Consider the following 14500-nt stretch of genomic DNA (forward strand, 5'->3'; position numbering starts at 1 on the left):
AGCCGTACTGATGGGGTCCAAAAGAAATCAGAGCAATACATTTGGCACCAGCTCGACCGCAGGAGCTGCCAGAAGGAGGCAGACTTCCAAATCACAATGAATGAGCTCTTGCCTCACTGGCCTTGCAAAGAGATGGTCTTACATCTGACCTTTCAACTTCAGCAATTTTTGAATTTGGTTTATGAGACTTTTGACACCATATTTTAGTTAAAAACAAGGGCACAGCTCAGGCCGATGCATTCTCTTGGGAGATGTAAGCCCCATTCAGTTCAACGGGACTTGGTCCCTCCCTACTAAATGCACTGCAGCCTTAGAAAAACTGACCTGAAAGAGTGAAACCAGAATGGAGGCAGGGTGGGCAATGTCTTGCCTCTCCCACCAAATTTAATCACTTACTCCAATGATAGAATGTTTGCACTATAAATTAAAGTGCAAATCTCACTGCGTCTCTTTGGTTCCACACTTTGTAATCCATTAAAGCTGAAGGAAACAGGATTGTCATGCATTAGAGAGGGCAAGAAGGGGAAACCTGCAGATTCTATTCTTACAATTTAGCCCATTAAAAATGCTTAGACTAACAATATTTTTAGTACCAGCTGATCTCTCATCTCCATATCTGAGGGAAGTATCTTGAAGTGACTTTAGCAATCCTCTCTGCGAAGACTTGTTTACTAAAAACTTTTAAAAAGAAATAAATGTGTTGCATTTCAACAAAATAATGGTACAAAAGCAAATATGCTTTTCTTTCCAGAATTTAAGAGAAGGGCGCACCTCAGTGCAGGTCCTAGGTTTGTTTGTTTATTTACAGAATATCAATTTTATATCTGATGAAATGGTTTTGCTGTTTTTGGAATTTGATTATTAGTTTTGCTGTTTTAGAGTTTGTTAAATTGATTTTAGCGTTTGCAGAACTTGTATTCTGTGTTTTATTCCACTTTTATTGTGTGCACCTGCTTTGGTGGCTTAATGATGTGAAATGTGTTTAATAATAATAATTTATTATGTATTTGTTCACCATGAACAATATAGATAAAAGTACAATACCAATAGATGATCAATAATAATTTAAAGTATAAGGCAGCAAAGTCTTAGGTGGATAAAAGTCCTAAGCATGTATCTAAAATAGTAGATTGTTGGTGGATTCCTTAACTCGAATGGCAATAAATTCCATATTAAGGATGACTTTAATCCTCGTCATCTTCAGGTAGGGCTGTAAGAAACCACTGCCTGAAACCCTTGGAAGCTGTCAGCCAATGGCCTTAAGAAGTATGAGGCAGATTCCTGGGAGCTTTATTGTGTGTTACTGTTAGCATCCGTCTGTCTAGAGAGACAAGGGAGTGAAATATTTGTGAGGGGCAGGGAGAAGATTGCCCTTCCCAAATGGCACCCTAGACGATCACAGCCCCTCTGCACAGGCAATATAAAAAACTGAAGGCATGTCTGCAAAATAGGTTTGTGTCTGGAGCCAGAGAGAGGTCTTTTGTTTTGCCCTGAAGCCTAATTCCCTCTGTCTCTTGAGGTCAGTCAATAAACTCTGTAAAACCCTAAAGTGACTAAGGCTGGGAGGCAGCTGACAAAGACAGACCCAGCCAAGCTCAGGTATGTTGCTCAGCCTACTTCCATGCTAATCTCTGTGTACACTTGACTACTGGAAAACAAGCATGTCATTCTGCTGTGGGCAGGGACATCTAGGGACAGAGACAGAAGATCAATGGGTTGTATCCAATGGTAGTCCTACTCAGGGTAGACCCATCAAAGTCAATGGGTGTGATAATTTAGATTCACTAAGCTCAGTGGGCTTACTCTAAGTAGAACTTTGTTGGCAACAACCCAATTGCATTCTCTCTCTCTCTCAACACTTTTATATACAGAGGAAGTATTTGCATCTCAGAGGCTTAAATTGCCATTTTTTGCTTTTACTGACCTGCTCATGTGCCTGCAACAGCAGCTTGATATGTGCCTTGTGGACATATCAAGCTAACAAAATAAAAGTGATGTGAAAATCTTCAGCTACTCAGTTTCTGCACATCCAGCTATTGTTAAAGGAAGAGGTAAAGGTAAAGGGACGCAGGTAGTGCTGTGGTCTAAACCACTGAGCCTCTTGGGCTTGCTGATCACAAGTTCGGCAGTTTGAGTGGGTGAGCTCCCGTTGCTCTGTCCCAGCTCCTGCCAAGCTAGCAGTTTGAAAGCATACCAGCGAGAGTAGATCAATAGGTACCATTGTGGCAGGAAAGTGAATGGCATTTCCATGCGCTCTGGCTTCTGTCATGGTGTCCTGTTGCACCAGAAGTGGTTTAGTCATGCTGGCCACATGACCTCAAAAGTTGTCTGTGGCCAAATGCCAGCTCCCTGGCCTGAAAGTGAACTTTGACTGGACTTAACCATCCAGGTGTCCTTTACCTTTAAGAGAGAGGAAAAGAGCCATTCAAAAGGAAGGGGGGAAACTGTCAGAGAAGAGAGAAGCCCTAGAAAGGGCTTCTTCCCCCCCCCCACTATCTACCCTGAATTTTCTTCCTTGCTGTTTCTACACTATTTACTGCTCCCAATACCCCCTCAAATTGCTTTTCTTTTAGAAAAAAAATGTGCCGGTATTGTGTACCCTTGAGTGCCCCCAGAATAAGGCACTACCCCCTCAACTCCTTGCAAATCTGTTTTGTTCTTTCTCACACAATAGTATTTGATTTGCAAATGACATTAAATAGCTCTGTATATAAACAAATGTATGGGGATCTCTCTAACCTTCCATTTTAAACTGTGATGTTGCTGGATCTCGCATGGCAGAATTAGGGGATGCAGTCTCCCCTGAGGCGCTCAGGATTGTCAAGGTCCAAGGGCAGAGGCTGGGCGTTGTCCCTGCTGTGAGATGCTCAGCCATCATGCCTCTGCACCAGAGGAATCTGCACACTGGTACCTCAGGCAGAAAATCCAAATGGCAATGTTTCCAACATTAACACATGGCAGGGGGACAACTGAAGACTTTACGCTGCCTTTCTAGAAAAGTACACAAGCCAGACGTTCTCCAGGCCAAACTCCACGAAGTAAATAAGAGCTGCACTATACCACACAGGATAACTTCCCAAGGGACAGGGCTTCTAGAGTCAATTTGTCTACCTCCCACCCGTCAGGGCTCCCAAAATTAGCCATTTAAGATAGTGCTCTCTTGCTCTCTGCCTTTGTGGGATCTTCAATCTGTGGACGCTTTAGAAACAACACGGCAAGAGCCACACTTGACTTTAGATCAGCGACATTTTATTGGCAGGACAAGCTGTATAGGCAATAATATCAAGGACTCTCTTGTCCCAGAGCGAACCAGACAGCCACTCGCCTCCTCCAAGCTGACCACGTTCAGTGGTGCTGTGCAGCGCAGGCACAACACATCTCCGAATCATGTGTCAGGTCAGGAGACCCAGTCTTATCCAAAACGCTAGATGAGGGTGTTTCAAATAGTGGTGGTTGGGGTTCCTCCCAAGTTGTGAGAGAGAAGAGAGAAGAGAGGAGAGAGAAGAGCTCTCCCACAAGAGAGTTTGCCGTCCCTACCAAACTCTCCTTGCAAAAGTGTGGCTTCAAGGGAGTGATGGGTTGACAGCAGGGCTGCCTCCAACACTTTGCTGCTGGAGACAAACAAGACGCTGGAGCCCCCCCCCCCCCTCGTTCCACATACAGAAGCTGAATGGACCAGGACTATGTTTCAGTTAGGCACCTGAATCGCATTTTGAGGCTGTACACACTCCATACATTTAAGGCACATTTGAAGCACAGGGTCTCTTCCAACTCTACAATTCTATGATTCTGCCTCCCCCCCCCAAAAAAAAGAATCCTGGAAACCAGCTTGTTAAAGGTGATGGGAATTGTAGCTTTTGAGGGGTAAACTATGGTTCCCATGATTTTTTGGGGGGGTGCTTTAAAGGTATGGTGTCTAAACTGCCTAAGACTGGCAAGAGGATCACATCCTGCACAGTGCTCACCCGATGAAAGCAAGCTACTTTAGGGCAGGCTTATGGCACACACAGTTCCGATCCCATGAAGGGCATTGCTGAGCCCCTCCAGCATCTGCCACCTGAGGCAGCTGCCTCACTGCCTCATGATAAGGAGGACCAGTGAACTTGGGCATGCGCCACAGTCCTTTGCTCTGTGCTGGTTCTGTGGCATATGCGGCAGGAAAGGCTTCCTTGAAGGTAAAGAGTCTGGAAACCACTGAGCCAAGATGCTGAGTCTGAACCTGCAAGGTGCTGCTACCATGTTTCTTAAAAACAAAAGGCAGCCCCTGTTGTTTACCTAGAGCAGAGACTCAACTCCACCAGGGCTGGTCTCAACCTGCACATCTTCTCTCCACGGGTGGGACTCTCTCAACTTGCACAGCTGTTCTGCTGCAGTGTGGAGGACAATTTTGTTAGCACTGTGCAAGAGGCTGCAGGAGACATAGATGTCACAGTGTTCTTGGCCCAATACAACCCCCCACTGTCTCTTTCCTCTGTTTTTTTTCTGCCTCACCAGCTGCATACCCCTAGAAGTTTGAGAACAGCTCAAGCTGCGGCTACTCTAGCCACTAGAGAATATCTTTAGACCTAGAAATCTCCCTCCGGTCTTGACCCTTGACTTTGGAGGTGAAAGGAGACTGCCAGAATGGAAAGTTCAAGGAGATTAAAGGCAGGATACAGGCAACATACAAACAGGCCCAGATTTCTAATGCCAGGATAGGAGTCCTGCGGGTCTCCAACGGTGTCTGGCATTTGCTGCTGGGGGCAGGAATGAGATGCATCTTCAGAGAGGAGCTGTGGACAATGGGCACTTATGCAAAAGCAGTAACCACCACTGCTTCTTAGTTGGGGTCAATTAGCACAGATGTCAGTAACTGTAACAGGACTGAATTCTCCCCTTCACTTCCTTCCTTTGACCCCCAACAATTGTATCAATATTAAACCCTTTGTAGCAGGTGCTCAAAATTAGGTGAGGAGGAGGATGAAGATGAACTGCAAGTAAAGACAGAGAGTTTAGGCTAAAGGAATGCTCAAAGTGTGCTCTAGCTGCAGAGTAGCCCTAGGAATCTGCTAACTCTCCAAGAGATCACATCTTTTAGTTTAACACAAGCAAGATAGTGCATCCACTCACAGGAATGATTGGAAGTTATTTCGATCAAAGTTCTAAAGGAATCCTTTAGATGGAGAGACCATTTAGATGGACCTCCAGCAGCCAAAGCCTTTGAGGGAAGTTGGGCAGGGAACAAAAATGTTACTACTGGTAGCCACGCGGCCTTGCATACACTTGGTGGAGCAGCCTCCTCTAGGCAGGGCCCATGGATTCCCATGGAACACAGAGAAGGTTGTGGGTGCTCAGAGAGCGCCGTCAACTCTTCAGTTGTGGTGGGACATTGGTTACAGAGTCTGCAGAACACCACAGCAGTGTTTGTGGTCCATTGCAAGGAAGCAGGATCTTTCTGGAGATTTGATGCAGGGCAATCACAGGGTCCCAATCCTATCTCCACCTTGCACTGCTGCTATGAGAGCTGGCAGAAGGGCTGGCACTCCCAGATTTGCCCACAAAGAGGAAACTCAGTTGGGCACAGCCAGCAAAGAGCCCAGGAGGTTATCTGCATTGTCTGCTTAGCCTGAGTCTCTTGCTTGTCGCAGAAAGGCTTGAAATGATGATGCTTCATAAATACTGGAGGGTGGGGGGAATCAGAGTGTGACCACCCTGTACAAGGAAGCCAAGACACAGACGTGGAAGGCGGTGGTCAAGCAGCAAGACCTTCCTTGAACAGAGCTTGGGCTCCAGGCTGGCTCTCACACGACCACCTCTTTTTGCTCCTTGTCTACAGATTGTGGGGCATCTTTCCAAGGAAACCGGATACAAGAGCAGCAGATTCAGTTTCCACTTGGCACACAAGGGGTTGGTCGAGGAGGAGTCACACAGGGGCAACATAATTCCCAGGGAAAGTGCCAAATTTATGTGTTCTTCTAGAGACACCTAAGGTACAAACAAAAGCAAAACAAGAATCCCTGATGAAGGAAAGAGGCTCAAGGTTGCCCACCCTGCAGTAGAAACTTTTCCCAGGAGTGTCCTGAAAAAACCTTTTGAAACAAATATTGGCCTCTAAGGAAGCACTAATTCACTGCACTGATTCACTCTTCACTCTGAAGCACCAGCTTTTTTGGCCACAGTTATGTCCTTCCACATCCTGTTTTCGGGGCCTCTCCGGAACTTTTGGCTCTATTGCAGCTACTCAAGAGCATGATCTGGAGGGTAATGATTCTACATCACCCACACCATGCTGGACTATTCAATGGGTGAACACAGGGGAAAATGAAGGGACCTTAGTTCCAATGTACTTTTTGCCGTTTCTAGGCTCCAATTAAAACATGGGCATGTGGGCAGTGACCAGTGCCAGGTAAAAAGTTTGCATCATAGAGATGCAAGGGTAGAGTGTCATACTCTACAGGTATCACATTCCTGCAAGCCAAATGCTGAGTTTGATACTTGAAACTGAGGTCTGTCTGATACTGATACTCTGGCATGGCTTGCGCATCATGGCAAGACAAAGTATGGATTACCATGACCTGACAAATGTGCTGGCTCCCAGAGAGCGCTGGCACCCACTTTGCTCTTCCCTGGGCACACGATGGCAGGGAAGCCAAGGTTAGGCTTAGAATATTGTCCAAACTTGGGATCACAGTTAAAATCTCTCCTTCTTGACCATGACCTGTAACCATAGGATAAACCTTGGCTACAGATTGTGGTTAAGAAGGAGAGAACTGAGCAAAGATGCCAGATTTAGATGACATGCCTTATAAGCCAAACCTTGGCTTCCATGCTGTGATGGGCTGACCTCAAAAGCCCAAGGAGGAGCGGAGCTGCTGTGGTTCCCTCCTTGGCAGCCAGACCTTCACACGAAGCCTGGCATGCAAAAGCAGCCAGTGTCACGACAGCCTGTTCCTAAGGCTATTGGTGGCCAGGGTGGGAGGGAAAGGAGACCCGCAAGGCCATAACAAAGGCCCCAGAAAAGCAGCATACAGCCCAGCCCACTTTCCAGTGCTAGGATTGTACAGTCCTCCCCTGTCCCATAAATTATAGCACCAAGACACACCCACAAACCAGCCATCATCACATTGCTGCATGACATCCACTTGGTCCCCTTCATGAAGTTCCAGCTCATCCTCATTCTGGGGTCTGTACTGATAGAGAGCCTGGTATCTGAAAAACAGAAGCCACTTCGTCAGCCCACTTCCTTCCTGATTTATTTAAGTGAAAGCACAGCCTGGTGTAATGTTGGCCTTGAGCTGGGAAACCAGGGTTCAAATCCCCCCTCAGCCAGGAAGTTCCCTGGCTGACCTTGGAGTCAGTCACCAACTCTCAGCCTCCCTGACGTCACAGGGTTGTTGTGGGGATAAAATATGGAGGGAGGGGGAGGGAAAACAAGGCATGCCACCTTGAGCTCGGGGGGGGGGGTAATCATAAATCATAAATTAAATACAAATAAATAAAAGATGTGTATTTTTTTTTTAAAAAAGAAATGTGCCTCAAACAGTAAACACTTCAAAAAGCAAATCAAAGAATAAGGAGAGGACCTTTTTCTTTCCCATTCCCACTCTGCAGGCTGTGTGGATCAGAGCCAGTCAACTGTGCTTTGCACATGGAAAAGGAATGTGCCGAGGCAAACCCTCTGGGCTGCCCTCCGCCCCATCGCCTTCCCTCCTGACTGGGGGCGGGGGGGGGGGAGAGAGTGCTGCCACTAGGAGATGCTGAGTTGTCTCTGTCTTCTCCAGCAGGAGTTTGCAACGCTTGGAAAGGCCAGCCAAGGCACAGGTAGAGCAGCCAGAGGCTTCCCCATGCGCTGTGCGAGCCCCTCTGAAAAAGGGCCTTGTTCCAAGCCACAGTCCAGACGCTGTCCCTGGCTGGCACCCCAGGGGGCCGTCTGCAGCCAGCCCTCCCCATGGGTCACTGCACAGGGAGGGAGGGGCCTGGCCAGCCGCCAGGCGGAGGAGCAAAACTCCCCACCCCCGCTTTGCACTTCCCAGCCCTCATCACCAGCCTCACTTACAGGGTCCACTGTGCACTGGAGGGGGGCGCACATGAAGAGACGTGTCCAGGGCTGCGTGGCTGGGAAGCTCCAGGAGCAGCTGCCTGTGGAGAAAGGAAGGGGGAAAGGGGGAGCCGTGAGGAGGACACAGGGAGCCACCTGAGCCAGAGCTGGGGGGGGGGCAATGGCACCATGTCCTGAGCCCTTGGGCAGGAAGTGCCATTAATCTAAGGCTAATGGAAGTAAAATGGGGACACGCTGCCTCTTAGGCATGGAGACAGGGAGGAAGGGACTGCACCTGGAGACCTTAAGCAAACTTAGGAACCATAATGCCTTTGGTCTGCTGCAGAAGCACTACAGAGAAGCTGAGAAACACCTGGGCTAGATTATGTTACTGTTTGGTGGATTTGTAGCTGGTGGACTGAGCCCCAAGACATGGGGCAGACATGGAACTTCAAAGTGCTGGTGGCTGAGTAAAGGCCAACAGCCATGAGGGTCTGTAGGAATGGAGACAGAATATTACCATCTCTCTAGCTTACATTATTCATTTTAACACAGAAAATGGAATCTTTGCCCTTAAAGATCAGCTTTTTGAGGACAGATGTTGTTTTTGCCCTCTCTGACATCCCTTCTCAGGCCTTCACAGCAGCACCCTTGGGAGCTGAAGCCCCAGCACCAACGCCTGTCCTGGGTCTCTGGCCGCCATTTTAGTTTCCCACAATGCCTGGATTGGTGCTACATTGGCGGGGTGTGTGGGTGGGGTGGGGGGAATTTAAATGGCTGCCTGCCACTGTCAAGGCCAAGTTTGCCCATGACTGAGTGTCCACTGACATAGGAGGCCCATTGCAAAGCTGGGCTGGGGTCTTCAAACTGCTTGCAAAGCAAGGATATGGTGGGTACCTACCACTGTAGGTTGGGGGGAAAGGAAAGGAGAATTGAGGGGAGCAGCCAGGGCCTCACCTGCGGTGGGAAGACGGCTCGTGGTTGTGGAGCCAAGGTGGGGGCAACAGGCTGCTCAGGCTCCTGAATCTGGAAGGATGAGGCTGGCGATGGGCTGCTGCTGGATGTTTTGACAGGGCTCTGGCTGTGGGGACTGAAGGAGGCGGCTCTGGCTGTGCTCTGGGGCCTGCGGGGCACAGCCTCCGGGTGCTCGAACTTTGGGGATGCAGGGAAAGTGAATCCTGAGTGGCTCGAGGAGGAGGAATGCAGCACATCTGTGGCCAGGGAGCCCCGCAGGCCCAACGGGGAGGTGTTGAGCTGCCCCCTGGTGCTCAGGCCGGGTGAGTGTGGCTGGGACGGGGAGCCAGAAGGGGCCCGCAGGCCTGGAGAGGAAGGAAACTCCTCCGAGTTCTTCACTCTTGGCTCCTTCACCACCTGCACATAGTTGGCTGGGAAAATGCCCTGGCGGTTGGTGCCAGAGATGCGGCCCTCGTACCAGTTTCCGTCCACCCTGCGAAGCAGGCAGATGCGCTCGCCCTGGAAAGGAGGAGAAGGAAAGATCAGCACAAGGAAGCTCCTGAGGCTGACTAATTGGCCTGGTTAAGAGATTTCACAGAAATGTAGTGCTGGAGGAGACCTCAAGGGTCATCTAGTCCAACCCCCTGCAATGCAGGAATTCCAGCTGAAGAATTTCTGACAGGTGGTCGTTTCCTGCACTTTTACAAGAGGCTAATTTAAAGCTGGAGCCTGACAAACCCACAAGCTCTTCCAGCCCAAGCATTTGCGGTTCTGCTCCACTCCTCTGTCCTGTTTGGTACCTTGAAAGGTTTAGCAACATCACCCCCAGATAGTCCTTCCTATGATCATCATACAGGCGACAGCTGTCTCCTGAAACACTAAGGACACTGCTCATTAAAACAACAACAACCCATAACTAATCTATCTATCTATCTATATCCCGCCTGTTCTCTGTGGAGCATGCACACCCCCATTTTATTGCCAAGGCTGAGAGATAGTGCCTGGCCCAGAAAGCTTCAAGGCTGAGAGGGGATGTGAAAGCTGCTCTCTCCAGTCCTAGTCTGACACTCTGACCAACACACCACATGGCCTCTTAAACCTAGGACTCTTTCTTGCAGCTGGTGACATTACGGGGTGGGAGGCACACTCTGGACAGGCTACATGGAGTGGTTAAGAGGTTGTGAAACCCACACGCAGAATATCACACAATAACCATATACTGTGGCTTTCCTGTGCATGCTTGCTTAGGAGATCACAATTGGTTGGTCTTCCCTGCAAGTGTACACAGCGTGTTTAAGCAGCAAAACACAACAGTCAAACCCGTCACCAGTGATTTTACACATTGCAATCTGCACCCAACTTTCATGTAGGTTTATGCACCGCAGAAGCGTTTGCCCCCAAAGGAACTTCCTGGTGCATCAAAGGGATCTGATCATGTGACACAGGTAATTCCAGGTCTTCAGGGCTCCCAGCTTTTCCTAGAAAATAAAGGTCACCCACGATCCTGCTGGGAATGTACTGCTTAACAGATAAAGGTATGCTGAGAATGGAAACTTCAGAGCAATGCTAAGTCCAAACTGGGCAGTGCTGGTGGTCTGTCGGGAGGAAACTGCAAAATTTCCTCTAGCACCCAGTAGGTTGCAGAGGACCTAGCTCAATTTCATAGCTCAGTCCAGCAACAACAAAACTGACTTTATCATTGGCTGAACCAGCATCCAGCTGAAATTACGAAAAACTAGGTCTAACATTGGGGGAGGGGGAATCATATTTGGAAGTCCGTATTTTTACAAGGTTTCTCCTTGTGATACCTTAATTGCCAATCAATGCAAAATTTTGGCTTCTCTGCAAAATAGATGAGTTTCTTTTTGTAAAAACAACAAGTTTCTAGTCCTTATTGAGTGTGACACATGTTCAGGCAGCATCCATAAAAAATCCTGTATTTAGGAACAGCACATCTCAGTTCTGCAGAGTGACCTGTCCCTCCATCTTACCTTGCTTCCAGCCAAGAGTCTTTGTCCCATAAAAACTCCACTTTCCCATATCTTTTTTCTTGCTATTACCCTGTTACACTTTGTAAAATGCCACCAAATTAAGCACCAACTCCAAAAAAAGGGTCAGAACAAAGTCTGTAAATTATGTAAAATCTAATTCACATTCAAGCAAGCTATACAAAATGTTCTTTGTCTAGTTTATCTTTCGTGCAGAACTCCCAGAAGTTTTCTGGGGATGTGGACGGGGTTTGGTGGGAGTGAGTCAGCAACAGCAAGCGGAATATTAATAGCCCAGTCAGGGGCGGCTCTGCTGTTAGACAAGATGGAGGTGGTCTGCCTGTGAAAACAGATTTGGGGGTTTACCATGAAAAGGGGCACTGAAATTGTCAATTTATTGCATTTTTATTACATTTTTCATCACCATGGGAGACGCCGTTTGGATCTTCTGCCCGAGGCACTAAAATGTCACTGGCTGTCTTGGAGCTCCGTTTTATGAGAAGCAGAAACAGACAACTGAACATCTGTTAGAGAGGAATGAGCTGGCCCGGAGCCCACGAGGCAGGGGGGGCAGCAGGCTCTGGCGCCCTTTGCCCCTGGCCCCATCCTGAGCTGGAATTCCTCTCTCTGCCCATCTTTGGGCTTCCCACTCCCACCCTCACCCAACCCCCGTTCTTTTGCTTCGTTTTGTACCTTCCGAAATGACAGCTCCACTGCCAGGTCACCCTTGAAGTTGTACTGAGCTACCGCTTCTCCATATTCCAGGACTTGGATGGTGGGGGATTTGATCGGCTTGGGGATTTCTGTTGGAGGCAGGACCTATTGGGAAGACAAGCAGTGGCATGGCACAAGTGGTTCTGGATTCAGCCCTGCTCTGCAAATAAGCCCACACAAGTTACTAGTCTGTAAGATTTTACCAGTCTCCTAGGGGCTGCAGAGAAGGGACCAGTGGTCCTTTCCTCCGTCTCCAGCAATTTGCTGCATGTTGTGCTGTTTGCCTTAAGTCCAGGGGTCAAGTGTGGCTGTCCAGGTCTCTCTCTCTTTCTCTCTGGCCTTTGGGACTCGCCTCAGGCCACACCCCTCACTGACTTGCTTTGTACCCTTTCTTGAATGTCTTTAACTGCCTGGAATGTGTCCCTGAACTCTGATAATGCATCTTGCTTGCCTCGAAAGAGGACGTGTGTGTGTGTGTGTGTGTGTGTGTGTGACTACGTGTAGGAACTAGCCTAATGCACAGGGGGAGAGTTAACGTCTATCATTCTGCCCTTGTTCTGCTTTTGGTCCTGCCCACCACTCCCTTGTTGTAGCCCAGAAAGAAACGTTCCTCTTGGCCTAAAAAAGCTTCCCCACCCCTGCTGTTTGAAGAAGGGGGGCCTCTCTCCCCTCCATCAGCCTGTGCTGGGTGCAGAAGAGGGATGGAGTGCCTTGCCTCTCCCTCCACTGGCCCACTCCTCGGCGTGCCTGGAATTCCACAGCCTCTGCATGAATCCCGTGCCAACATTTCATTCATTCATCTATTCAGTCAGTCAAGCCAAAGTCATTACAAAATATAAAATACCGTATTTTTCGCCCTATAGGACGCACCGTCCCATAAGGTGTACCTAGTTTTTTTGGGGGGGAATAAAGGGGGAAAAAATTATTCCCCCCCCCCCAGGCGCGGGGCTGGGGCGGGGGAAGCCCGAGCTTCCCCCGACCCCAGCCCCCAGAACAGGCAACTCTCCGCAAGCAGCGGGAGCCCAGCGCGGGCTCCCACGTCTTGCGGAGATCTGCGGGAAGCCTGGAGAGCGAGAAGGGTCGGTGCGCACCGACGCCTCTCGCTCTCCAGGCTTCAGCGAAAGCCTGCATTCACCCCATAGGACGCACACACATTTCCCCTTCATTTTTGGAAGGGAAAAAGTGAGTCCTATGGGGCGAAAAATACGGTACATAAAACAAAATAAAGTACATTACACAATTAAAATAATTATTAAAGCCAGACATTCTGTCAGGTAAGAGTTTGTTCCCCTGAAGAATCTAACTTATCCTCCTCACAGACATTTCTCCTTAAACCTGCTGCTCTAAAGGCACAACAGGCCCCTTTCTCAAAGGTGTAGGGAGATCTGTTTCTTAATACAGTGGTACCTCGGGTTAAGTACTTAATTCGTTCCGGAGGTCCGTTCTTAACCTGAAACTGTTCTTAACCTGAAACACCACTTTAGCTAATGGGGCCTCCTGCTGCTGTTGCGCTGCCGGAGCACGATTTCTGTACTCATCCTGAAGCAAAGTTCTTAACCTGAAGCACTATTTCTGGGTTAGCGGAGTCTGTAACCTGAAGCGTATGTAACCTGAAGCATATGTAACCCGAGGTACCACTGTAAAAGTTAACTGAATACCCCACTGGGAGATTTACATCTTTGAACAAGGCTGCTCCTAAGTCCTCGTGGATTGGGCAAACCAGCAAGTGGTGAGTGCAAATCCTCAGGCACACGACCTCCTCATAGGGGATGGGGCTATAGTGTTCTTCAGCTACGGCACAGACTGGAGCCCCAGGGCTACAAATAGGATATCTGCAATGCAGGTTGCAGAGTGAGGGCAAGGCATCTGAATGGGTGGTCTGGCATACAAAGGGGCACATTTGGACAGACAGGCAGAAGTGCAATCAGCACAAAAATCATGCTTTAAAATATGAGATTTCATGTGGTGAGATGCTATCTCAAAGCCTAATGAACTCAGACTGTCCAAAGAAAGGCCATACTTATCAATAACTGGTAGCATTTCCTGATTCCAATGGAATGGCTAAGACTCAACATCTCATTGAAAGTAGAAAGTACTAAAATGGGCCCTATCCCCTTTTTAAATTTTTAGTCAAGGAGATGCACGCTGGCCTTCACTGAACAAACTGAGAATGAAAGACTCAGTTGCCTTGGGGAGCTCAGAAAGATATTTATTCTAGGGTTTTTCCAAATTCATTTTTTGAAGAGATCCCCATATTGTGTGCCATAACAGATGTGTGGGATGACTTTGGCTTCTCAAACACATGCAAATAAGTGAATTCCAAGTCTTCCATCAGAACAAGGAATAGATCACAGACCCCCTCAATGGCTTACATTTAGTGAGTCAAAACAGAAAAGGCTAATACTGGCAAGTGCGCTGTGTAAGGAGCAAAACCAGATTCTCCTTCCCAAATTCTAGGAGCCCCAGAAGCAGGTTGAAGCACATGACTGCTCAGATGCTTTCTCCATAGGAGTGAATGGCTACCACCTAAAGGAAAATTAAGTGGTGCATCTGAAGATACAATTACTGTGGAAACAAAGACTCTCTCTTCCCCTAACACTGTGTGGGGCCCAACCTTCACCCCACCCCACCAGGGGGTGGAAATACTCTGTGCCCCACTCTAGTACTCGTTGTCCTCCCCACCCCGAATGTTTGTTAGTTTATATTAATAGTGGCCTTCAAAAAGGTACACATGGCAGTTGAATTCTACAGATTATCTGTGTCCTGTATGAAAACATTGTTCCTTTGCTTTGAAACACTCTGCCTGTTATTTTTCTTTTTATATATC

General features: G+C 48.3%; 1 protein-coding gene across 16 annotated transcripts in view; it reads right to left on the reverse strand.

Moving 5' to 3' along the window:
* Positions 1 to 3227: 3227 nt before the first annotated feature.
* SORBS3 (sorbin and SH3 domain containing 3) overlaps positions 3228 to 14500 on the reverse strand; it is a 68212-nt gene continuing 56939 nt past the window's right edge. For all 16 annotated transcript variants that reach the window (XM_083588469.1, XM_083588472.1, XM_083588470.1 and 13 more), the window contains 5 exons: positions 11653 to 11778; positions 8975 to 9490; positions 8036 to 8118; positions 7082 to 7188; positions 3228 to 5964 (listed from right to left, as the gene is read on the reverse strand). In XM_083588469.1, coding sequence (XP_083444595.1) covers positions 5903 to 5964; positions 7082 to 7188; positions 8036 to 8118; positions 8975 to 9490; positions 11653 to 11778 — 894 coding nt within the window. In that variant the 3' untranslated portion in view covers positions 3228 to 5902. The remainder of the gene's footprint in view (positions 5965 to 7081; positions 7189 to 8035; positions 8119 to 8974; positions 9491 to 11652; positions 11779 to 14500) is intronic.

The sequence above is a fragment of the Podarcis filfolensis genome (genome assembly GCF_964270895.1).
Source record: "Podarcis filfolensis genome assembly, chromosome: 15".
NCBI lineage: Eukaryota > Metazoa > Chordata > Lepidosauria > Squamata > Lacertidae > Podarcis > Podarcis filfolensis.